At 36.3% G+C, this 25,728-nt stretch overlaps 2 protein-coding genes and 1 long non-coding RNA gene across 12 annotated transcripts in view; 1 reads left to right on the top strand and 2 right to left on the bottom strand.

Moving 5' to 3' along the window:
* The window catches only part of LOC120779744 (zwei Ig domain protein zig-8), a 60,346-nt gene extending 54,727 nt beyond the window's left edge, over nucleotides 1–5,619 (bottom strand). For 2 of the 10 annotated variants that reach the window (XM_040112117.1, XM_040112119.1), the window contains exon 1: nucleotides 5,115–5,616. The gene's annotated coding sequence lies outside the window, so the exon portion shown is untranslated. Of the gene's footprint in view, nucleotides 1–4,138; nucleotides 4,163–4,501; nucleotides 4,773–4,794; nucleotides 4,924–5,011; nucleotides 5,035–5,083 lie in introns of those variants that run through there. The other 8 variants (XM_040112126.1, XM_040112120.1, XM_040112118.1 and 5 more) reach the window with 8 other exon arrangements.
* Nucleotides 5,620–5,843: 224 nt separating this feature from the next.
* Nucleotides 5,844–7,907, top strand: LOC120779743. Its single transcript, XR_005705746.1, has 3 exons — nucleotides 5,844–6,046; nucleotides 6,412–6,491; nucleotides 6,551–7,907. It is a non-coding gene; the product is annotated as an uncharacterized LOC120779743 (long non-coding RNA).
* Nucleotides 7,908–10,316: 2,409 nt separating this feature from the next.
* LOC120779803 lies at nucleotides 10,317–16,753 on the bottom strand. Its single transcript, XM_040112177.1, has 3 exons — nucleotides 16,673–16,753; nucleotides 11,114–11,248; nucleotides 10,317–10,716 (listed from the first exon to the last, which is right to left on the bottom strand). Exons 1-3 carry the CDS (start codon nucleotides 16,751–16,753, stop codon nucleotides 10,393–10,395), a joined length of 540 nt encoding a protein of 179 aa, XP_039968111.1. The 3' UTR covers nucleotides 10,317–10,392.
* Nucleotides 16,754–25,728: the final 8,975 nt, after the last annotated feature.

Below are 25,728 nucleotides of genomic sequence, written 5' to 3'. Positions count from 1 at the left end.
AAATGTTTGCCTTATATTTTAAATAATCAGATAATATTATTCTTTTATTTCAGATATTATTATGATTTTTATTTAATTATTCTTTCTTTTCAGATTTTATCACTTTTTTTATTTAATTAATATTGGCTTTATTGGAATAACTGTTGAATGATATTAGTATAACACCAGTAGGCTTTATAATACCTTCAACTTTGCGAGTGAACTTATAAACCGCGGAAACTTCGTAAGAACTCAGTCTTTCTATTATTTCGCTTTCAGGCACATCGTTTAAAAACGGTGCATAAATGGTGCCTTTGTTACAATTAAGATGTTGATGATAGCTAGCGCTAACAGCACCAATGTTGAAAAGACATTTCGTTTTTATAAACTTGTCTGCTACTTGCTTATTTTTCACTAGCAGTAATAGGCTGCCGTCGCATAATTCACTAATTTTGATTATATCTTTGCTCACGGTAAGTAAGGCATTGTAAACACGAAAACAAGGAACTTTCCAAAGGGGTGTAGTATTCTCATCGGATTTAATCACAATATACTTTGGGTCATCACTTTTTATTGGCGGTAAGTCAGGAAAAGCATCTTGCAGTTTTTGATACGATTTTTTACGTTTTGGTTGGGGACCTTGGGCCAGCGCAGCAAACCTGTTGTCCCCGAAGTGGAAGCCCACCGGGAGCATAGTGGAAAAATTGTAATACACTTATATAAGTATTGCAAAAACAATGGTTTCGTGTAGCTAACGTTTAACTGTTCTACAACATCTCCAAAAACAATTTTTTTTAAGCTTCCACTGACTTTGAATTCAATGTGATTCAGGCAGTTCAAAATACTTTTTCGTGCGGTTGGTTCTATTTCGTTTGGTTTTATCAGCGTAATATGAAGTTCTAAATTCATGGCTTTGAACTATAACAAAAATGAAAATTAAAATCGAGGTATTCGTTCATATAGTAAGTTCAACTTCAGTGTAGTTGTTTAGTCGAAGAGACCGAAACCCATGTCGTCGTCTTCCTCCTCCTTACGTGAAATTTATACAATGAAGCAGGCCCTCTACTAATGGTTTGTGGAAATTGTTTTCCAAAAAACTATACGTTCTACCTGAAGAAGCATCTGCACCAGGTAGAAAGAATACTAAAGAAAGCAATTTTTCGACAACAGTTTCCACAACAGCCGCTTCACCGTTAGCGGAATTGACCCGGATTTTATTCAGCCAAAGGTTGTTATTTCGATCATCGAACCCCCTTTGGATTGGCAAGTAATGAGTTAAGACTATCATCGCTTTTAGAACAACATTTCCACCTCGGTTGGATGCAATACATGCAATGGTTAGAGCCTTTTTAAGACCTGTTAATGCCTTAAGATGCATAGAGAGTGGCGAACACGTTACGTGGCCCCATGCTGCCAATGCACACAATAGCCTCTACAGCTTGCAAAATACGCCTAGTGGCCAACAAAGGACCTCTACTCTCAGTATGAACAATCCCCCAACCTACGACATGCTCCGATTTCCGTGCGAGTGCCACAGGGCAACTCGTGCCTCCTTCCACCGTCTGTCGTAATACGTCAAAGCATAATATCAGTTGGACAGAATTCTTGTCCTGATTGATGTCATTTCCCGACGTGTTCCAGTGATTGAAGTGTTATTTGTTGCCCCTCGTCGCAGTATCGTCCTATCGATGGCGATATCGACCATTTCCTAGAATTTCAGGACGTAGCTATCCGTTAAGGCAATTTTAAGTTCAAAATATTTAACTTATACAGCCACCCAGTTACTTGTTTTCCAACAGGATAATACCCGAACATAGATGCGCTGTTTATGGTGAGAACCGATTGGTACTTTCCGACTTTAACGCGCACCATGATCTTTGGCATTCTTGCCTGTCATACGATGGTATGAGGATGGACGGAACAGATAGACGGTTCGACATTCTACATTATTTATGACGAAGGCTCCATCAGAATACGAGCAATTTTAACAGCTCGCCTGAGGTCACTGCGTCGGCTTCGCATACTTCACTCAGAGCACCTTCACCATTCTTATGACGAACGTCAATTACGACAGGTGGTCCGTGCTGCTACTGCTCGCTGCATTTCCGCTGTTAGAACTTAAGGGAAAATTTCCCAGAATGCAGCTTCTTACGCCAGGTCTATTTCTGAAATCCATTAGCGGATGAAATGGGTGGAACACCTGAAGTCATGTAATCTCTTCATCGGAGTGAGCAAGCTTTGTACTACTTTAAAATCGCTGTCTGATCTTAAGAGTCCTGACGATAACCGTATTGATATACCACTCGACGGCCGTCTGTCCTCGGACCCGAAGAAGTGCGCGAGCTACTTTACCCAACTATTTATATTGCTGGACAATGTAAAACAATATGTTGCTCGAGGGTTGCGCAAAATGCCAAAAGACTGTGCATCACTTGCTTTCACCGACGAGAAGGTTTAGAGTGCCAACAACGAAACGAAAGCATGTAAACACATCGGTCCTGACGGTATAAATATGCTGATTATCTCACCACGGTTCACAATTTGTCACTGACCACCCTTCGCATACCTGATGTGTGGAAAATCGGAACAGTGGTTCCCGATAACTCTCCTTTCCCCATTTGTGAAAATATTTGATAACTGGCTACTAACGACTTGCACACACCCTCTGAGCTTAGTCGAACACCAACACAGCTTCCGTAAAGTGCACGGATAGCTTGTGGCCTCAACCAGAAACCCCCCTGTGAGAGGACTGTCCTCTTAGCGTTGGACTTGTCTAAAGTTTTTGATACAGTCAACCATACACCACTTGATAATATCGAACAAACTACGCTCTTGGCCGAACTGAATCGGTGAACAATGAACTATGTGAGCAGTCGAAAATCATCGGTATCATTTTGAGGTGAACAATCTAAATTAATTACTACATTTCGAAGCTCCCAAAACCACCAGAAGGAGTTTCTATTACCTTATGCACAGTTGATTGTACAATAACGACGTCGGGCAATAGATTTGATGGCATGCGCTTATCGCCTATCTCTTAAAACTTTCTTCACTGCAAGGATTCTAAAACTCTAACCTATCAAATCCATAACCACTTTATTTACAAACTGGACGAAGGGGTACAGACCGGACCTACACAATTCCGTTGATGATCCAAATTTCGACGACACATGTCAAAATACTGCACTCCGAACGATTAAAGATTCCTCTTGATGTCTCTGGTTGATCATTTAAACAGCGATGCTCGCATTCTTCCTGTCGAGGAACATAATGAACTCCTCTCAAAATAGTTTCTGATCGGGTGTTTTCGTAGACACCATACCTGTAGTCGCTTGCTTGAAACATATGGTGAACATTTTTCCAATACGTTGTTGAACTATACCGAGCAAATTTCGGACGCAACCAATTTCTGACAAGCACTGAACGCCATTCATAATGGAGCTATTAACACATTCATTAAATCCTTCCTAGTGAATGGCGTAAGTGGAGTCCCAACACCACCCATTGCAGAAAAAGACCTCCAATTTGCGCCTTAAACGTGACTCTATCTAAACTCCTTAACGAGAATAGACGGTGACATACAAAACCTTTGTCCTGCATGCAATGAGTCCCCGCATGACACTAATCGCTTCTTTGTATGCCCAATGAAACCAACTCTCTTAACTCCCTTCCCCTCTTAACCCGCAGAAGCAGCTCTTTTCCTGGGCCTATTGTTAAGTGATTTCGATGACAGTCAACTTATTACTTTCCTCCAAACAGGGCCTAGATAGTCGTTACAACGACAGCAACAACAGCACCAAAAAAGTTAACTTTTTTAGCATGACAACAATCACAACACTAAAAACCTTGATAATTGTTAAAAAACCGACGCGAATTAAATATTTTTTATAAATATAGTTTACAAATTTTGTTATCGTTTAATTAAGTTATGTATATATATTATATATTAAATCGAATGCATTTGGTAATTTTTGAAAAGATGCTTTAATTATCGGTAAAAAAAAAACTTGTTTAATATATAGTAAATAAACTTACGAATTAAACATTATTCACTATATACAATTCTGTTCAGTTAATGATTTTAAGCATCATGTCCAAAGTAACTCTTGGGTGAAATAAATTACAAAATTTGGTAAGATATCTACACTACATTTCATACCATTATCACCGATGAAAGTCCTCAAAACAACTCTTTGTGAAAGAATAATTAACGCTGTCTATTTAAAGTCCATCACTGTTTAAAATTTTCTTTTGGTTTATTGAAAAATAAAACTCAAATATTTTACAAATTACTTTAAAATTATCACCTTTAAATACTTTCATCAAAAAATCTTAAAAATATATATTATTCACAAGTATTTTAAGTTTTCATAAATACTACACTTTAGATGAGTTCCATTCTCACGACAAGCGGGTGTACGTAATGGGAATGAACACGGCTTTATAACTATGTATATCAGTAAAAGGATTTTATAAAATATAAAGTACTATATTGGAACAAAATTTGAAACTTGTTAATTACCTAGATATATTTATAGCTTAAGATTTCATGCATATACATATGTAATATGATGCAGTGAATCGTAATCAACAAAACAATTCAATTTGGAAGTTTTTGATGTTTTGCATTTATTTGACGGTTACTGCTTTTGCTCCTGCGCCTGTTGGTATGTTTCAGTACAACCACCACTCAACATCCAAGCTGTTTTAGTTTACCTTATATATTCTTGTGCCACACACACATACACAAAATTTATTCATACTGTCTAGAAAAATATTTATCAAATACAATTTACTATTAAACTAAGAACGTACGCTTCTGAAACACACTTGATGCATTCGTATACCAAACAGGACATACTTTTCAGTTGGTAATAAAATTATAAACCACGATATCATACACTAAACGTTTACTTTCCACCACGAAACAACCCCAAAACTACAAGTGCGTGTGTGAAAAAATGTATCAACTGCAATTGATATTAGCATACATCAGCTCCTTTATATATTTATTATAGACATACATATATACCGTAGTATGCAGGTTAACTGTTGTTAAGTACTGCATATACCATAAATTTAATGAAATTGTTTCTTTCAATACTTTTACTGTAGTTTATCTCCTCATATGTTACCGTTACTTTGTATTTTGTTGACCGTCGTTGCATTGTGTACTTTGCATTGTGCATATCAATGTTGTAGTCTTTCACACGTTACATTAATTTCCCACGTACACATTATTTTCACAAATCATTGACAATAACATTACATATTTCAAGCTTTTAACAAAAAATGTCTACAAAATCTTAATATTTCAATTTGAAAGAATAAAATGCTTCTCATCGCACAATTACATAGTTGGCGTCGCAGCAGCAAATCGGTTAATACGCGTTAAATGCTTTGAGAAGGATAACAAGTATACATACGAGTATATACAACGTGTTATGGCAAACGAGCCTAGTAAAATGTGAATTTATACGAACTTTATTAAATAGCATTACACCACGAGTATGGGCGAGTATACAAAAAGTGGCGAGAGATTATAACGGTGTTGCCACTAAATATTCGGCGGTTTGAAAAGAGAGAACTTGTCTGTTTAAAAATGTTATTAAATAACTTACGAAAATGAACTAAATTTATATCCGATATATATAAATAAATCCAAATTTTCTTAAGAATTAGAATTTTTTTAGATGGTATGTATTAAAAAACTTATGAAAATTGCATACAGCTGAATATCTCGAGAAGTATTAATGATCGCGATTTTTGCCTCGGATTTTTTTATAGCAAATAAAATTTCCTACAAATTTGTCATTTAAATTTTTTCTATAGCTCTTGTCAGTTACGCGATAAATACAAAGAAATGCGAATTTCATGGAAAAATCAGGTTTAGAGCCCCGTACTACCTCGCCGATGTGAGTTACGACTTTGTTGCACTGAGCACTTTTGCAGAGTGAACAATTGTGAGAAATATGGAATACGATTGTAGTATATTTTCTATGGAAAATTTCCCAGTTCTTAATGTTAATATTAAGGGCTAAAAAAAACACCCTAATGAACATATATAGTAAGTTAAGTTATACAACACGCGATTACTTATAATTAGGGCAACCCAAAAATTGCATTTGCAAGTTGTTTCTCGTGATCGCAATTCTAATGCCGGTTAATTAGAAATACGTTTTGTAAATTTCTCTTTAATTTAAACTAAACTTGTTGTTGCAATTTTTTGCAATTTTAGCAATAAATGCAATATTTTGCAAAAGTGACTTTTTAGTGTCAATTTTGCACATAACTACAATTTTTTGAAGCAAATTGAACAATAAATGCAATTTTATGCAAAAATGCAATTTCAAGTAGCCATTTTCATAATTTCGATTACATTTGACAAATTATCGATACACAAATTATCATATGTCACATCTCTGTGAACAGATGTTTTGAAGTTTACCATATCTAAAGTTATATAGCGTGGCCGGGCATGTAGCTAATTTTTAGTTGCAGAATCGAGTGAGGTAAATTTATTCAATTTCAATTAAACAAAGTGATTTATTTATTTTATTCTATAATTTAGATAATGCCGAAAGCAAAACAGCGAAAAACGGACAAATTAGCTTCTTATGTCGCGAAATATCCTATTTTTAAAACTGATGGCGTCGTATTGTTTTGCAAAGCTTGCAACAAGTCTGTGTTGTCAGAAAGATTATACTCTTTGCAATCGCATGTTGCAAGTTTGGCACATAGTGAAGCGGAAAAAAAATCATCAACAAGTACGCAGCCATTATTAACTCAAACCACAAGTTCCAATCAACATCAGTTCGCGCAAGATTTATGCAAAGCATTAGTTGCATCGAACATTCCACTTTATAAATTAATGAATGAAAACCTAAAAAGTTTTTTTTGAAAATATGTAGATTTAACTATTCCTTCTGAAACCTCCATGCGCAGAATAGTTGGTGAAATTTACAACGAAACTCTTGAAACCATAAGATATTTGCATTTGCATTCAAATATTTGTGGACATCGATTGACGAGACAACCGACTCGTCTGGGAGATACATTGCTAACGTCGTCTGTGGCATATTGGATACGGATCCTGAAGAGGCCAAAAAACATTTTTCGGTGCATGTAGCAGAGTTAAAGAAACCCGATCACGCTGCTATTGCTAGATGTTTTGACGATGCAATTAAATTGTTGGACCCAAAATTTGACAAAACTCGTATTCTTTTATTTCTCACAGACGCTGCGCCGTATATGGTGAAAGCCGCGACTGCTTTGAAGATTATCTATCCAAAGATGACGTGTCTCATTCATGGCCTCCACAGAGTATGCGAAAAGATTCGCGAGAGCAGTCCAAAAGAAAAATTTTGTTAAGGCGCCAAAAATAGTACATATTTTCAAAGCCACTGAGCCAGAGCTCGAATTGCTTCCACAGCCTATTATGACTCGATGGGGTACTTGGCTGGAGGAAGCTTTTTATTATGCGAAAAATTTCGAAAAAATTAAAAGCATACTTTTGTTGCTCGATAAAACTAAATCAAAATTTATACAAATTGCCATTGATATTCTAAACGATGATGACGTCCGCCTCAAATTAATTTCTATCTCAAGTAATAGAGTCTTAGAGTAATATTGGAGGCCAAAGAATTACTTCAACAAAGTGGTAACGATATTATAGTACGAAAATTTAATTCGATTTTAACAAAAAACAAAGGTTTTCCAGTAATAAAAGAAATATCAAATCAAATTTCTGGAGAGAAGATTGGTGCTACGTTAAATTACGACATTGCAGACATTTGCGCTTTTAGATTCGCACACCTGACTTCAGTTGAAAAAGAAAGGTCGTTTTCGATGTATAAATCTATTTTTCGCGACAATCGGCAAAGTTTTTTATTAAGTAATTTAATGCAAATGCTTGTGATTTATTCAAACAATAAGTCAAAAAATTAAAATATTTCTATTTCATTTTTAAATTCACAAGAAAAATCTGTGCTACTATGAATAAGTACTTGTTTAAGTTTATTTTTCTTTTTTACAACAAGAGAAACCTTTGGTACTATGAATACGTACTCTTTTAAGTTTTTTGTCTCTTTTATATACATGTTATAGAAACAAAATTTACATAAAACAATTTTGTGAGGTTTTTTTAAAGTGCAATTTTAAGTGCAAAAAACGAAATTTTTGGAGCAATTTTATTGCGCCAAAAATGAAGTTTTTAGTGCAATTTTTGAGTTGCCCTGCTTATCATATTGTAGTGGGCTAGTATAGTATAGAAATTGCCTTGAGGATTGCACCGCGACTTAAGGTCTATTGCCGCCATTTTGTTAATTTAAGAATTATTCCGATAACATTTTTTTTATTAAAATGATGGTAACCGCAAGATGTTTGGGTTAGAACTGGATCAACAAAAACAAACTTTATATTTAAAACTATTGTTTTTTTCAAACTTCTCTCAAGTCAAATCGAAACCTTATTTAATTATATGTTTTTACTCTTTTAAAATAGACTACTAGCAAAAAAAATTACAAATTTTAACTTATTTATGAATCTGTCAATTCTAATGAAGGCCATTATTTTTTGTATACTTTCCAAACGATTACCTAAAATATGAGCTGAAGATTGTTATCGTCGTCCGTCGTTTTCAGTAGACCGATTTCTGTAGCCTTCCTCTTTCAGTATACTAAACAATAATTATGACCACTATAAACCACTAGCCTTCCACAATAGGATTGTTAATTTCCACTTCAATATATATGTATATACCAAATTGCTATATACACTGCTATAGTAAGTGGTATTGACCTTTTTTCGATTAAAGCAACGAATTTGATTATTATTCACAGGTTACGAACTAAAAAAGTTCGTATTATTACATTCTGAGTAAAATATAAGCTGACTTCTGGGAATAATGTCATAGGCGCTCACTAAATTACCACTTGGCCCCAAGTGTATAAAAACCACATTAAATAAGCTCTCGATGGTTTAAAATTTCCTTACAAAATTTAATAAAAATACAGCCCGAATTATTCGAAATAACAGTGCAAAAGAATAAGTACAGTACAATCGCGCAAAAGTTAACTCGCGAAAAAGTTAAATCTTCGGCTAAGTCGACCGATTTAAAGGGTCCACGTACCGTTAGTTTTGGTTAATGGTTGTTGGTTCACATACAGTGGTACTCGAATAAAACGAATGATATAATTTTGGGACCGTTCGTTAAACTGAAATATTCGTTATATCGGAAACGAAAACTAAATTAATATTGGTACATATATGTTTAAAAATAACTATTTATTCATGAATTCATAAGCATTGGTTGAAATAAATACATATACAATGGAAAATGCATACAATAAAACAAGTAAGGAAAGGTTAAGTTCGGTATTATCGAGATTTGATAATCCGTCATTTACATATATTTCAAATACCGTATTTGTGTAAAGTTTTATTCCGCTATCATCATTGGTTCCTAATGTATATATTATACAGAGAAGGCATGAGAAGGAATTCAAAATAGCGTTATATTGGAAGAAGGCGTGGTTGTAAACCGATTTCACCCATATTTCGTACATCAGGGTGTTAAGAATATATTATATACCGAATTTCATTGAAATCGGTAGAGTAGTTCCTGAGATATGGTTTTTGGTCCATAAGTCGGCGACGCCTCGCCCATTTTCAATTTTAAAAAAAGCCTGGGTGCAGCTTCCTTCTGCCATTTCTTCCGTAAAATTTAGTGTTTCTGACATTTTTTGTTAGTCGGTTAACGCACTTTTAGTGATTTTCAACATAACCTTTGTATGGGAGGTGGGCGTGGTTATTATCCGATTTCTTCCATTTTTGAACTGTATGTATATGGAAATGCTTGAAGGAAATGACTCTATAGAGTTTGGTTGACATAGCTATAGTAATTTCCGAGATATGTACAAAAAACTTAGTGAGGGGCGGGGCCACGCCCACTTTTCCAAAAAAATTACGTCCAAATATGACCCTCCCTAATGCGATCCTTTGTGCCAAATTTCACTTTAATATCTTTATTTATGGCTTAGTTATGACACTTTATAGGTTTTCGGTTTCCGCCATTTTGTGGGCGTGGCAGTGGGCTGATTTGGCCCATCTTCGAACTTAACCTTCTTATGGAGCCAAGAAATACGTGTACCAAGTTTCATCATGATATCTCAATTTTTACTCAAGTTACAGCTTGCACGGACGGACGGACGGACAGACGGACAGACAGACATCCGGATTTCAACTCTACTCGTCACACTGATCACTTTGGTATATATAACCCTATATCTGACTCTTTTAGTTTTAGGACTTACAAGCAACCGTTATGTGAACAAAACTATAATACTCTCCTTAGGAACTTTGTTGCGAGAGTATAATTAATAAAAGTTGAATTTTATAACAAAAATATGAGCATTATTCAACTGAAAAGAAATTCGTTATGCTCATTTGCTTTTGTGGGCGAGAAATTTTGAAATCCTGTGCCTTTTGATGTAGGCTTTTCAATAAAAATATTTTTTCCTGTTCCACGTTGTTTTCTTCAGACCATTTGATACACTTCCCAAAGCAGTCGATGGCATCAGTATGCTTTATTGGCGGCACAGCTACGACTGCAGCGGTACCACCTTCCTCCACTTCTGAAATTTCTATAGCTAGTTCATTTTCAGCACTCGGGTTCTCTTCTACAAGTACATTGTCTACACTATTCCATGCTTCTAAATCATCTGTGTTGAAGTTTGTCTAAAATTTTATTTGAATATTAATTTAAATTATTTCTACAAATGCATAAGTTAAACCGCACCTGGGGAAACATTGTATGGATAAGAAAAAGTGTGCTCTCCATAACAGAAAGGTCTTCTCTAAATCACAAATCTGCTAGAGGTATATTGTCCTCATCATCTTCATCGTCAGGTATGGTTTTATTAATTGAAATGTTTTTCCAACACTTCTGAAGAACAACCCCTGAAACTTTTTCCCAAGCTGCAGCAATAAGTTGACCTGCATTGAAAAGGGTGAGGTCCTTTAACACTGTGTTTATATTTTCTTTTTGCACTACACTGCTCAGTAAAGAATTTCGGTAAAATAATTTGGTGAGGCGAATCGCGTTTTGGTCCATCGGTTGAATTAAAGCCGTTACATTCGGTGGCATAAACACTGTCCATATTTTTCCATCTGGAGTCACCAAATCTTCTTCTGGTGGATGAATAGGAGCGTTATCCAGGAGTAATATTGCTCGCTTTGGTAGATTTCGACTTTCAAGAAAATCTTCAACCTATAATTAAAAGTATTATTAAGGAGTATTGAAGTTAAAATTGTTGTAATATACAAACCTGAAGCACGAATTTACTAAAAAAACTAGTTTTTAAAAATTTCGATATTCATCCACGCGGATTTTGAGTGCGCAAGTGTTTTGTTTTTAAAGGAACGAGGGTTTTTTGATTTTCCTATTACAAGAGGCTTTAATTTCATTGTTCCCGTTGCATTTGAGCAGGCAAGAATTGTAACTCGTTCTTTGGATATCTTTCGGCCAGGTGCTCTGTCTTCATTAGCGTAACCTAGAGTTTGGTTCGGCAACATCTTCCAGTAAAGTCCAGTTTCATCAGCGTTGAAAACTGCATCTAAGTCTTGAAGTCATTTTTTACAATAATTTCATTTAATTTTTCTTTGAACGGTGCCACTAAATCAGATTGGGAGGACAGTTTTTCGCCAGATTCTTTTAAAATTCGGATCCCAAACCGTTTTTTTAAATTTACAAAACCAACCATTACTTGCCTTAAAATTTTCATTGGGATATTTTGTATTATGGATTTGCACAACTTTGGCTTTTAAAATATTGCTGTTAATAGGTACGTGCTTTTCACGCTGGGAGACAAACCACTTATATAAAGCCTTTTCCATCCTATGATATTCGCCTTTCTTTAACGATTGTCGTCTCAATGTGCCAGCATGTGTACCTTTAACACTTCTTATCACTTTCCGGAAATTTTTTAAAATTGTGCAAACACTCGATTTTGGAATACCATACATCAAAGAGATTTCTTTCACGGTTTTCCCTTTTTATTGTCGTCAATTATTTTTAATTTGTCTCCCAAGCAAAGCCGTTTTCGAATTGAAGTCATTTTTAAATAATTTACGCGATATCCTCACTTTACCACTTTGAACTCACAACTGATATTTCGCGCAATGAAGCGTGCAAGGTAGGTGGGAACGACGATCAAAATAAGGAAGATGACGCAGATTTCGAAGTGTCTGACAATGAAGTTGAAGAACCAGTTATCGAGGAGAATATGCAACAACAGAAAGTGAGTTTTTCGAAAGCAGTTGAATGCATGAATACCTTGATAAAGTGGTATGAAAACAAGATGCGAATCAGATATCACATCCTATTAATATGCTTACGAAAATTGTCAGAAGCTATTACACAAAAGAAAAGAAACAAATAAGTCTCGACCGCTTCTTTAAACCAGCCCATACAAATTAATATGTACATGTGTATGTATAATGTGAAAAACTAAGTCTAAGTTTCTGTTTTGTTACAAGTAAAAGAGAGTTCTGTAAATAAATTTAACGTATTATATCACCAAAATTATGCTTAATTCCGAGTTTTTTCAAATTTGAAAACCCTTTGGAAAAGTAAATATTTCGGAATAGTAAAACAATTTTGGGACATTTTGGTTAACTTTTTCGCGATTCTACTGTATATTTATCTTTATTTATTTATTTAATTTTTTATTTTTCGTCTGAATGTTTTAAATTTAAAAAGCAAGCATTAAAATTTAACCAATTTGACGGGAAATCATGTTCTAAACCAATCAAGCTCACCAAACACCAAATTCAGCATTTAATGCAGCTGGCGTATCCAAACTAGAGTGATGTATAATGTAGTACTTTGTGATCAAAATAAAAGCTGTACGTCGAAAGTAAAGAGTGAAAAGCATTATATTAATCGTGGATCAATATCAAAACTATATTAGAGAAGCATCTGAGATCTTATAAAATGTGTATATAAATGATCAGCATGATGAGCTGAGTCCGTCTGTCTGTCTGTATGCACGCAAAATACTCCCTTAGTTTTTGAAAGACCGACCTGAATTTTTTTACATGCCTCTTTTAATATTATAATTACAATTATTAAAGTCTGGAATTATTATAAGAACAAATATTTAAAAACAAATTACTACTTTTATATTTTAAATCAAAAAAGAAATAATAATAATTCTGAAGAAAGTTTACAAAAAGGTGTAAATTTTTTTAATATCTTTGTACCATCTATATATGTATATAAAATTAAGTGGCAAAACTTCCTGTTCGCATACTCCTCCTAGACGGCTTGCCCGATTTCAATGAAATTTTCAGGGGTGATTGGGGTCTGTTTGGAGGGTGCACATAAGAAATTTAATGTGTGTATCATTGCACGTTATGCAAAGAAAAAAAAAAACAAAAAACGAAACAACTGGCGGATGTTTACAATTAATAAAAAACATTGACATCGCATGTTGATTGTTTTTGCCTGTCATTCGTTCTTTCTATGGATGACTGTCAAGCTAACAAGACATACAGAACGTAAGTGTTCCGAATGCACTGAGTGTATCAAAAAAAATGTTTCAACATTGTGTGTATTTTTCTCAGATTTCAACGTGATTAACATTCTGCGTACAACACAGAAAGTGAGTATTGTTGTTGTTTCATATGTGATGCCATGCGGTTCGATTGTCGCTTTAAAATGCGCGGTGTGTGTAAAAAAAAGTGTTTCAACATTGTGTGTTTTTTCCAGATTTAATTCCATCGATTTGCTACATTTATTCGAACCGATTTTGTGCTTTCTGCTGACCGTGCAACACACACAAAGCAAGTTAGTATTGTTATTGTTTCGTAAGTGCTTCCATGCGGTTCGCAAATACACTGTTGGTGGGTCTTATTGCATATGCGTGTGTGGGTAAAATACATAGTTTAAGATGTAGTTTTAGGTTAATTTTTCCATTTTTATTTATGTACTTCAAATATGAATACTCTAGCACGACCACCGGGGACAACACTAATTACCTTTTTCGAGTTGTCTGAAAACGATGAATTTGCAAGAACATTGCTATATTCCGAAATACCACAATATTTCACTTGGAATCCATCATCGAAAACATTTCATCGACGAAAGCAAGGGGAGCGTGTTGACGGTTATCCAAATGCCCGTAAAACCGATGCCATAAGACGCATTTACACCATCCATCCGAACAACGCCGAATGTTTTTATTTGCGTCTGCTATTAGTCAACGTGCGCGGACCAAGATCATTTGATGATATGAAAACTGTTGACGGTCAGTTGTGTGCAACGTATCGTGAAGCATGTCAGCGATTGCATTTGTTAGAAGATGATATGCATTGGGACACCGCACTTCATGAAGCATCACTCCCATCTCATCCAAAAGAAATACGCGTACTATTCGCCATAATAATATCTACATGCCTTCCGTCAAATCCGCAATAACTGCGGAATAAGTACAAAGACTGCATGACCGAGGGCTTATTAATTTTGGCGCGTAATCGAGCATCGGACGCAGACTTGCTATATACATTACAAATGTATAATTCTGCTTTGACATTGGTTGAAGATCTGTGCCATACAATTGCGAATAAGGCATTAGCGCAACTTGGCATTACTGCGCCCAGTCATTGGCCATGAGCTTCAACGTGAACAACAATACGATTGCAATGAATTGCGTGCTTTCATACAAGCTAACATTACCAAATTGAATATTCAGCAGAAAAATGCTTATGATAAGATTATACGAGCGGTTGACAATAACGCCGGTGGATTCTACTTTCTTGATGCGCCCGGTGGTACAGGGAAAACGTTTCTGATCTCTTTGATTCTTGAAAAGCAGAAGCAGAAAATTGCGCTGGCAATTGCTTCGTCAGACATCGCTGCTACTCTACTTGATGGCGGCCGAACTGCACATTCTGCGTTGAAATTACCGTTGAACATAGAAGTCGTTAGTCGTTGAAACAGCAACGTGTAACATATCGAGGAATTCAACAATGGCAAAAGTTTTGCGAGGAGCTGGAATAGTTCTATGGGATGAGTGCCCAATGGCTAACAAAAAGTCATTAGAAGCATTCAATAGAACAATGCAAGATTTACGCCAAAAGTAACAAATTTTTGGCGGAGCATTAATCTTATTATCCGGCGATTTTCGGCAAACTTTGTCAGTCATTCGTCGATCAACTCCTGCCGACGAAATAAACGTATGTTTAAAATCGTCAGTTTTGTGGAGAAATGTTCAAAGGCTGACTCCATCAACATGCGAGTCCAATTGCAAAATGATCGATCCGCAGCGGCGTTTTCGAAGCAGTTGTTGGACATTGGCGAAGGCAAAATACCAATCGATGATACCGGTTTGATCACATTGCCGAACAACTTTTGTACTCATTTACAATCGAAAAAGAATTGATTGAAAGTGTATTTCCGAATATTGTTCAACACTATCAACGCCACGATTATTTAAGTAAACGCGCAATATTGGCACCGAAAAATGTACACGTCAACGAAATCAATTTTGCCATTCAAGAAAAACTGCCAGGAGAAGCTACAACATATGTATATGTACATCGATTGATATTGTTTTAAATCAAGATGAAGTAGTCAATTATCCAAATGAATTCTTGAATTCTTTGGATCCCCCCGGTCTGCCACCGCATCGTTTGGTCCTGAAAGTCGGTTCACCCATTATACTTCTACGAAATTTGTAGCCACCGACTTTGTGTAATGGCACAAGACTTTCAGTCAAAAAATTTTGGACAAATTTGATTGAAGCAACAATACTAAATGGCAAGGCAGCAGGTGAAGTTGTACTCTTACCACGCATTCCCATGATTCCAACCCTTAAGAGTTTTAATCGATTTAGGTGTAGCGAAATGCACAGGGTAACAGCTAGTATATGATATAAAAGAAAGTCGTGTTAGTTACACTACTTACAACTCAAAAATCGCTAAACCGATTTTGCTGAAAGTTGATGAAGAGGTACATAGCTTAGAATAATTTGTATATATGTGTGTTTGAAGACTATACAATTCATAGATACAAAAATTATATTTGAAATCATAAGTTGTGTTCAAAATTCACGTAAGAATCATTTAAATATTTCATTACTTCAATAAAAACTAATAATAATAATAACAACACATTGCTATTGCAAGAGTACAGTAATTTTCACGTAAACTACTATGAGCAAAAAATAGTAAGACTTACACTACTGCCAATGTTTTTTCTAATCCTCGAAACAGTTGTTAAAGGCAATAGCCTTCAAGTCGAGTATCGATTTACGTTTAATGTCTTCAATTGGCTCAAAACGGCTTTTCCGGAGCGGTCGTTTTAGTTTGCTGAATAGCCAGAAGTCAAACGGAACTAAATCAGGCGACGGTTGAAAATTTGGCGAAAAACTCACGAAGAATCAATGCTCTATGCGACAGTGTATTATTGTGGTGCAAAAACCAAGAGTTGTCGGCCCATAATTCCAGACTCTTTTTACGAATTGCTTCGCGCAAACGATCCATAATACTCAAATAGTATTCCTTGTTGATAGTTTGGCCGGTCGGAAAGAGTTCGGAGTGCACCAAGCTTCGATAATCGAAAAAAACTGTCAACATAACCTTGATTTTTACCTGCTTTGACGTAGTTTTTTCAGCTTCGACTCATTTTTACCACGATATTCGGCTGATTGATCGTCTGTTTCATAGATCCGAGACTTATCACCAGTAATATAATACGTTTCATGAAAAGCATTGTTTTACAGACGTGACGCTGTTTTTCGAAAAAATTGAGTGCTTTCACTTCTCTTAATCCCAAATGATCTTTCAAAATGGTTTTCACTGATCTTTCCCATATTCCAACTGTGCCAGTAAGATCTCTGTCCGTCGATTTTCAAGCACCAATTAATTTATTTTATTGACCTGTTGGTCATCAATTAATGTTGATGGCCGTCCTGGTTCGTCATCAACGCCTTCTCGACCCTTTCTGAATAATTTGTACCAATCAAAAATACTTGCTCCCGACAAACAGTTACCGCCAAAGACCTTTTCTAACATTCTGAATGATTTGGAACTACAAATTTGTTTCCGCTCACAAAATTTAAAAGAACTTCCTTGTTGAATAATTTCATCGTAACAATCGCCGAATGCATTTTATGCTTTTAATATCACAACAGAAAACCTCAGTGTGATTTGCTTTGCGGCTACTTTGCTAAATTAAAGGCGAACGACCCATAGAGGCTCATTACAAACCTAACGCAACATCTAACATAAATAATAGTTGAATGACTGACAATACCTGCACTTATGTTCTCGAACAAGAGAGTTATTAATTGAGAGTATTTCTGGAAAGTAAAAATTAAATTGTTGGATCATAATCGTGCTACATTATTGGCACAAAATGTGAATTTTTACGAAATCTAAGCACATTTTGAGCAGACAAAACCTTTTCTCCTTGAGGACAATGGGAAGGAAACTTAATGAGGTCAATGTTGGGTGGGGCATTTTCTGGTGATCATTTAGGCATTTAAATGACTGAAATAACATTTCATGATGCCTAAATTTCTTCGTAAGGGTTTGCTTCGCCATTTTATGTATAAAATAAAAGAAATTAGCTTAAAAATTACAGACGAAAGATCTTACCTTTTCAAAATCCAAATTTTCCCTCGAAATTACGCTTTTTTCTTCTTCTTGAAAATTTGTTTATTCGTCTTTTTCACTTTAGCATGTTAATATTACAATATGTGTGTAAAAAAATTACTGTACCCTGCCAGTAGCTGTGTGATGTTTTGTTTTTTATAAGTAAAATAAATATTCCAATGATTTTTACATGAATATTGAACACGTGCTTGTGATTTGAAATATAATTTTTATATGCAATTTGTTTTAACTTTTACCACGAAGCGATGAAAAGTAGCCTATGTCGTGTCCCGGTTCTAAGCTTTCTCCTCACCAATTTTCAACCAAATCAATTCAACCGTTCTTGAGTTCTAAATACAGTGGTACCTCGACATACGAGTTTAATTCGTTCCGCAACCTTGCTCGTATCTTGAATTACTCGTATCTCGAAGCAAATTTCCCCATACAAAACAATTGAACTACCATTAATCCGTTCCATCCTCCAAAATGTCACCCCAGTTATTTTTGTTACCTGGTTTTGAATAATAAAAACGTTTTTATAAATATTGTAACGTGGCTTTCACCACCTTACAATAATTTACTTCAATACGGTACATCATTTACCCTCCCATACATCAACATAGAGCTTTCCACCATACTAGAACTATCCTGCACGTAGTAAACTTCACCTCACCGCATTGACCAAAGCTACGCACACAACTTACCTCACTACACTGACGAAAGCTGCGCTATGCTGCTATATAAGCAAGCACTTCACACCGAACGCGTTCCTTTTTCTCCAGCTCGCCAGCGAGGACGGTCGCCCAGCAATCGGCAGCAATAGGCAGCGCCAGAAGATCATCACCGCCGTATAAATCACCGTGCCGACTTCATCAAGCGTCAACGCCTGGCGCGCCAATTTCGCGCGCTTCCATCATCACCGCCGTATAAATCACCGTGCCGACTTCATCAAGCGTCAACGCCTGGCGCGCCAATTTCGCGCGCTTCCATCATCACCGCCGTATAAATCACTGTGCCGACTTCATCAAGCGTCAACGCCTGGCGCGCCGATTTCGCGCCTTCCATCATCACCGCCGTATAAATCACCGTGCCGACTTCATCAAGCTTCAAGGCCTGGCGCGCCGATTTCGCGCCTTCCATCATCACCGCCGTATAAATCACTGTGCCGACTTCATCAAGCGTCAACGCCTGGCGCGCCGATTTCGCGCCTTCCATCATCACCGCCGTATAAATCACCGTGCCGACTTCATCAAGCGTCAACGCCTGGCGCGCCAATTTCGCGCGCTTCCATCATCACCGCCGTATAAATCACCGTGCCGACTTCATCAAGCGTCAACGCCTGGCGCGCCAATTTCGCTCGCTTCCATCATCACCGCCGTATAAACCACCGTGCCAACTTCACCAAGCGTCAACGCCTGGCGCGCCAATTTCGCTCGCTTCCATCTGACTCGACGGACAAATACACGCTGGTCTGGCTGTCCACATAAGGGAGTGTGGATACATCGTTACGAGAGTAAACACTTTTCTTTGCTAAGGGTTCGTGGGTCCCAAGGCTGACCCTGGAGCGGCTGAGCATACCTCAGCTATGGACGAAACCCCATTAAAATATCAAATATTTATTACAAAAAACCAAAAAAAAATTAAAGAAATAAATTAGATATCCTCACTGGTCTTTGGCTTTTTCGCTACATTTTTCTCGCTTTCACCTGTAGGTCGTTTAGAAAAAAATATGTCCAAGGAGGTTTGTTTCTTCCTCCCTCTCAGATTGTTCCGGAAATGAGTTAGGCAAGTGTCATTAAAAAGGTCAGATGCATGACCTGTTGCAACTTTTTCTGGGTGTTTTTTTTCACGAACTGTGAAACTCTCTCCCACATTCCTAAGATCTCCTTTATCTCACTTGTAGATATAACCTCCTCCTCTGACTCCTCAAAACCAATTTCTTGCATAACCTCAGTATGCTGCTCTGACTGTAACTCTTGTATCTCCTCAGTCGTCAGTTCCTGGGTGTGCTCCTCGATGAGCTCGTTCACGTCTCTCTCTTCCATCTCTAGACCCATGGATTTCCTCAGAGATACAATCTCCTCCTCTACTGAAACACCGGGTTCCTATTCTTCATAGATCCTTTCAGCTACAGCTTCAGGCCACAGCTTTTTCCATGCAGAGGTCAAGGTCCTCGTTGTAACTCCCAACTAGACCTGATCGATAATTTTTAGGCAAATCGCTATATTAAAGTGGTCCTTCCAGAACTCTCGAAGGGTGAGGTTTGTGTTCTTCAAAGCAGCGCCGAAACAGATGCTTGGTGTATAGTTTCTTGAAATTAGGAATCACTTAATGATCCATGGGCTGCAGGATAGGAGTGTTGTTGGGTGGTAAGTAGAGAACCTTTATGAATTTTAACTCCTCGAGGATGTCATCTTCGAGGTTTGGTGGATGAGCAGGGGCATTGTCGAGGATGAGAAGGGCTTGCACTAGTAGGTTATTTTCCTGTAGGTATTTCTTAACAGTAGGGCCGAAAACCAGGTTTACCCACTCCATAAAGAACTTCCCGGTGACCCACGCCTTCGGTTTCGACCTCCACATAACTTGCAGTTTTTCTTTCAAAATCTTATGTGATTTAAATGCTCTGCGGTTTTCCGAATGGTACACGAGCAGAGGCTTGGTCTTGCAGTCGCCACTCGCATTGGCGCACAGTGCTAGAGTAAATCTGTCCTTCATAGGTTTGTGGCCTGGCGTCATCTTCTCCTCTGCCGTTATATATGTTCTATTCGGCATCTTTTTCCAGAACAGCCCTGTCTCATCACAGTTGAAGACTTGCTGAGAGATGTATCCTTGGGATTTTATTAGATCGGAAAATGTTTTAATGTAATCCTCAGCTGCCATTTCTGACAACGGAGTGAATACCGCTCCTTTTTTTAAAATTCTCAAACCAGCCCCGGCTGACTTTAAATGACTCTTCCGATGCCTCGTCGATGGAAGTCTGCGGGGTTTGCTTCAGAAAATCTCCGTAGATCGCTCTTGCCTTCTCGCAAATGATGGTCTGCGTCAAGGTATCTCCTTGGAGCTGCTTTTCTGTCACCGACACCATCCGCAGTTTCTCCATATTTTCATGAAGGGAGGTTCGCAGCTTGGAAATTATCGTAAGGCCCTTAGCCGGCGTTACACTCTTTATCGACTCTTTCTGTTTAAGCACAGAACATATCATGGACGTACTACGGTCATACTGCCTCGACAAGTCAACAACTTGAACACCTTGGTCAGGTTTTCTATAATTTCACGTTTTAATTCAATACTCATCATCATTTTCTTAGCACTTGACTTTTTACAAACTTTTTTCCGATCCATGGTTATAAAAATAAATAAACTACAACTGTAAATGTAAACGCAACACAAAACGCGAACACAACTGCGCAACTTATCACAGCGGAAGCACGGTGCTAACTGATCATGATGGCGCGACTGAGTGTTACTACCGAACCGAACCGCACCGGACTCGCATCGAATTTCTCTCGTAACTAAAAGCAAAAAATCACTTGCTCGTCGGCTCGTATCTCGAAAAACTCGTATGTTGGGGCACTCGTATGTCGAGGTACCACTGTATATACAAATTTTGCAAAATTGACGGTGTATCAATTTTCACGTCTTTCCGAAATACATTGTGACAATTGTCAAAATAGCGCAAAAATATTTAATTATTCATCAATATTTATTTTGTCGCCTTCAAAGTAATCCCCAAAATAGGAATTAATGGTAGAAGTGATAAAAAATAGAGAAGTACCTAAACTCGACCTGCTATTGCCTTGTATTTGATCGGTAATACAACCAAGAATAAGAAGATGTTAAACTTATTCCTGTGAGAGAGCGCCTCAAAATTAGCGTTTTTTATAACATTTTCCATTGTAGCCAGATCAGAAAAAAGGCTATTTTTTGGGCATTTTAAATAAAATACCCAATTCGCATTTTCCACACCACCTATGAGGTATGCAAAAGAGCGCGTTACCGAAGTTATTTTTGGGTGCTCGGTTCCCCAGTAGGCCTATATCACCCATTAAAAATTTATTTACATAAAAAAATTAAAAAAAAAAACAAAACGATAACAATTCATATATAATAGTATAAAAAATAACAAAAAAAATATCACTTCATATCACAGTATCTTAATATAATACTTAAAACTATAAAAATAAACGTATATACAAATGCCAATATTTAAGCCTCAAATTCTAATTTGTAATTAAAAACTTTCTAATCCTTATCGTTCTAACTTTAGAGCCTCTTAATGCGAATCTGTTTAAAAAATCTTATTTTAGTATAAAATATTTAGCTCATTGCTACCACTAAAAAGGAAAATAAAAACTACAAACGTGAAACACAAAAAATTTTATTCTTAAAATTGGGTAAAGATAAATCTTTATTTAAAAATTTTGTCACAAAATAAATTCTAATTCTAATAAATAGAGCAATAACTACCTTTGGGTCACAGTCTTCACAACACAAGAAGGGCCTAATATCTTTTAATTTAGTAAAAAGAATTTCTCCTAATCCTATTTTATGACAATTTCTGTCAAATTCCTCAACAAATTTTATTTCTAAATTATTAATAAATGCAACAAATTCTTGAGGCGGCTTCACTAAGTTGCGTTTATCGATCTGGTTTTGGTGTATGAAGATGAATTCATCAGAAGGAATTTCATCTCCTAAATAAGGTAATGGCAGGAGGCATGTGTGCATTTTAAAAATTTTCAAATAAAGGTAGCCGCAAAAATAATTAAAAGCATTTTCCTTTAAAAAGTTAATTTCTAAACTACTATCTAAAGTAATGGATCTAACAATGGAGTGTGCGGGCCATGGTAAACCCTGGAAATCCTGCCAAGAAAGGTCACTTAAAATGGAATCATTGCACACATTAAGAAGAACATTATGGCTATGTTCTGAAATAACTGTGGCTTCGGGTTCTAAAGGCAGCTCACAGTTACCTTTTGTTACGATATTTACGTAACGTAAACCCCACGACTTCCTAAATAAATTAGAGAATATGAAAGGTGTAACTCTAGTACCTTCCCTACTTCTAATCTGACCAAAAAAATGCTCTAAGCTGTCCTGACATAGTCGTCTTGTCTTTAGGTAAGGAAATCCTGAGTGTGACAGCAATCGTCACAATCGTCTTAAACTATTAATATTAATTAACCACCCCTTAATAAAATTGAAATTATTTGTTGTGTTGTTTCCTAACTCATCTACGACCCGAATTGTTTTTAAAACTTTTTCTGCCTCATCTAAAAACTGATTTTGCTCGGGGGAACTTATAAAAACTTTTTTAGTGGGTACAATGGCCTCAGTGAAACTACTATTAAAAATATCGAATAATTTATTGAAAAAAGAAACGAAATCCGCGGTATTAATAAAGCTCATACTATTTGAGCTTAAGGCTCCCGGGCTGTAAAAAGAAAGCATACCTGAAGCGACCGTATAACTTAACACTTGAGACGCGAATTTAACTTTCATTTTTTGAAATGTATTGGGGTAAATATGAGCATCGGTTAATTTATGCGCACACCGATAACTCGACTTAGAGTCCTGTTTATAAAAATGGACTATATCTGACCAACATACGCGACTATTTTTATAATCAACTTTATTTTGTAAGCAGTTTCGACTACATTTTAATAAATGGGGGCTATCGTAAAAAAAACATATTTCCTTACCATTAACGTTGAAAAAAGGCCGTGACATTGAAACCCCTAACAAATTGGCTAAATTTTGAAAATTGGTTCCCTGGTCACAAACAAAATGGCAAGGAACTAGCCCTATATTTTGAAGTTGGGTAATGGCTTCAAGAATATATTTCTTGAGGACATCCCCTTTACATGAGCCTCTAATAAAGAAATAAGCTAACGGGTGGGACCAAGGTTCCCCACCTATACCTTGCACCATTATAGTCATTGCAGTTGTGGTTATTCTAGATGTGCGATTTTCATCGCCATAATCTTCCAGACCTATCACCCTATCAAATTTTCTATCATACTGCAAATGACATTTCAGTGACATTTCATCACAAGAAACTGATATGAACTTTTGTTCGAAAGAAATTCCCTTACTCCTAATTTGTAAAGACTTTATGCTGCTTTGGGTGCAACCTGGGAAACGAGGCCAATCTGCGACAAAATTATGTAAGGTAATTTCCGAGGGAAAACTAAGTTGGTGCTTTAGGTAACGGTAAGCGATTGGCGACAAAAAAAATACACGACCTTGACTTTGGCGATTACTATTAACAAAACTAGTCCTAATACAAGCACCTAACTGAGGAGGAACTTTGCTGCAAACTGTCTCAAGAGGATCTGACTTTTCCCTAAATGAACTACTTCTTAACATTTCCCTACATCTTTCTAATTCAGTTGCCATTTGGACCAACTGAGCTTTTAAACTCCTATTCTCCTGATCTTTTTCATCTAATTTTATTTTTAAAATCCTGTTCTCTTCCCTCAATTTTTTTTTCTATCTGTCCCTGCTGTCAGACCCCTACCTGTTTGCGCGGCTTTTTCATTACTATTTAGTAGTTCCTCCTCAAGAAGTGGCAGAGGCTCTAAAATATTATCGCGGTCTTCCCTTTCTAGCAGCTGCCTCGATGCACCGTTTGCATTTGAGGCAGATCCTTCCATTTGGAGAAAAGAATCTTCAACGCCCATTTCAATAGGTTTATCAAAAAAAGAATTTGGGGCGTTAAACATTGGCTCAATAATTAAATTTATATCCGGAACGGCTCTCGGACGCAATTTTTTTGCGTTACGCATTTCTTCAGAAAAATGCCGCTCACACGCAAAAATATGTTTAGGTGTTTTTTCATTTTGATCTTCAAAAACACCTAAACGTTTGAGCCAACATTTACGCCTATTAAAAGAAAATACGAAATGTTATATGTATATAATCATAAAAAATGTATAATAATAATAATAATAGTGCAAAAAGTGCATATTTAATGAATATTTTAAAGTACGATTTTTTTTTTATAAATGTCATAAATATTCAAAGATAAATCGTTACTTTAAAATAATTTATTTAGTTAATTAACGGCAATGGAAACAAATTGACAATTAAGCCCTTAATACGTAGAGCGCGACAGACTGCAAGCGACATTTGTCAAATATTAAAATACACACGTTCTTAAAGACATAGTTATTGAGGCAGCTGCACGACTACATAACTGTGTCCATAAGAACGTGTGTATTTTAATATTTGACAGATGTCGCTTGCAGTCTGTCGCGCTTTACTTGTTCAGCACATCATTTTTAAAAACACACGGAAATTCAATCCAATCCAAAATTACTATTTTCATTGCACAATCGCAACACTTATTTCATCGAAATTTTTCACAAATTCACAAACACTTTTTGCACTATTTAATGTTTTTCACTCACCGTTCGAGATCCGTTCCACTGTTTGGAAAACTAAATGTTCTTCCTCCCTCGTTGCAGCCAACAATACATTTCCTCCAACTTCTGGTTGTTTTCGGCATTTTATCTGTAAAATAAAATAAAAAAGTATTAAATAAATGCAAATTTATTTAATAAAAGTTAAAATATACTCACATCTTCCAAATTACGTGCTGTTTCTCTTTCGCTATTCTTCGAACTAATGGCCGTTACAAATGGAGACAAAAAATGAAAAATGTCTCCATTCGAATATTAATTTGGCGGGATTTTAATCTGGTCGTCCCTCTTTTCCAATTGCTAATCGTCAAAACCTCCTGAACTCGATCAACTGTCAAAGTTTAGGTGGTTTTGACGTTTAGCAATTGGAAAAGAGGGACGACCAGATTAAAATCCCGCCAAATTAATATTCGAATGGAGACATTTTTCATTTTTTTGTCTCCATTTGTAACGGCCTTTAGTTCGAAGAATAGCGAAAGCGAAACAGCACGTAATTTGGAAGATGTGAGTATATTTTAACTTTTATTAAATAAATTTGCAGTGAAGTTAAACATCTCTTTATCTCTGAATACAAGTAAAATTTTACTATTAGCTTATTGGATTTAATTTTAATTTATTAACAAATTTAAATATTACAATACTTAGTAAATTAATACGTCACATTTCA

The sequence above is a fragment of the Bactrocera tryoni genome, unplaced genomic scaffold, assembly GCF_016617805.1.
Source record: "Bactrocera tryoni isolate S06 unplaced genomic scaffold, CSIRO_BtryS06_freeze2 scaffold_11, whole genome shotgun sequence".
In the NCBI taxonomy this organism is placed as follows: Eukaryota; Metazoa; Arthropoda; class Insecta; order Diptera; family Tephritidae; genus Bactrocera; species Bactrocera tryoni.
Note: the sequence above shows the minus strand (reverse complement) of the source record. Positions and strands in the feature narration are given on the sequence as shown.

Coding starts and splice junctions, on each gene's coding strand:
- LOC120779803 (XM_040112177.1), bottom strand. CDS start 16,753: ATGCTTTTCATGAAACGTATTATATTACTGGTGATAAGTCTCGGATCT. Junction 11,249..16,672: donor TCAATCAGCCGAATATCGTG/GTAAAAATGAGT, acceptor TTTTAATTATAG/GTTGAAGATTTTCTTGAAAG. Junction 10,717..11,113: donor CAGTGTTTATGCCACCGAAT/GTAACGGCTTTA, acceptor ATAAAATTTTAG/ACAAACTTCAACACAGATGA.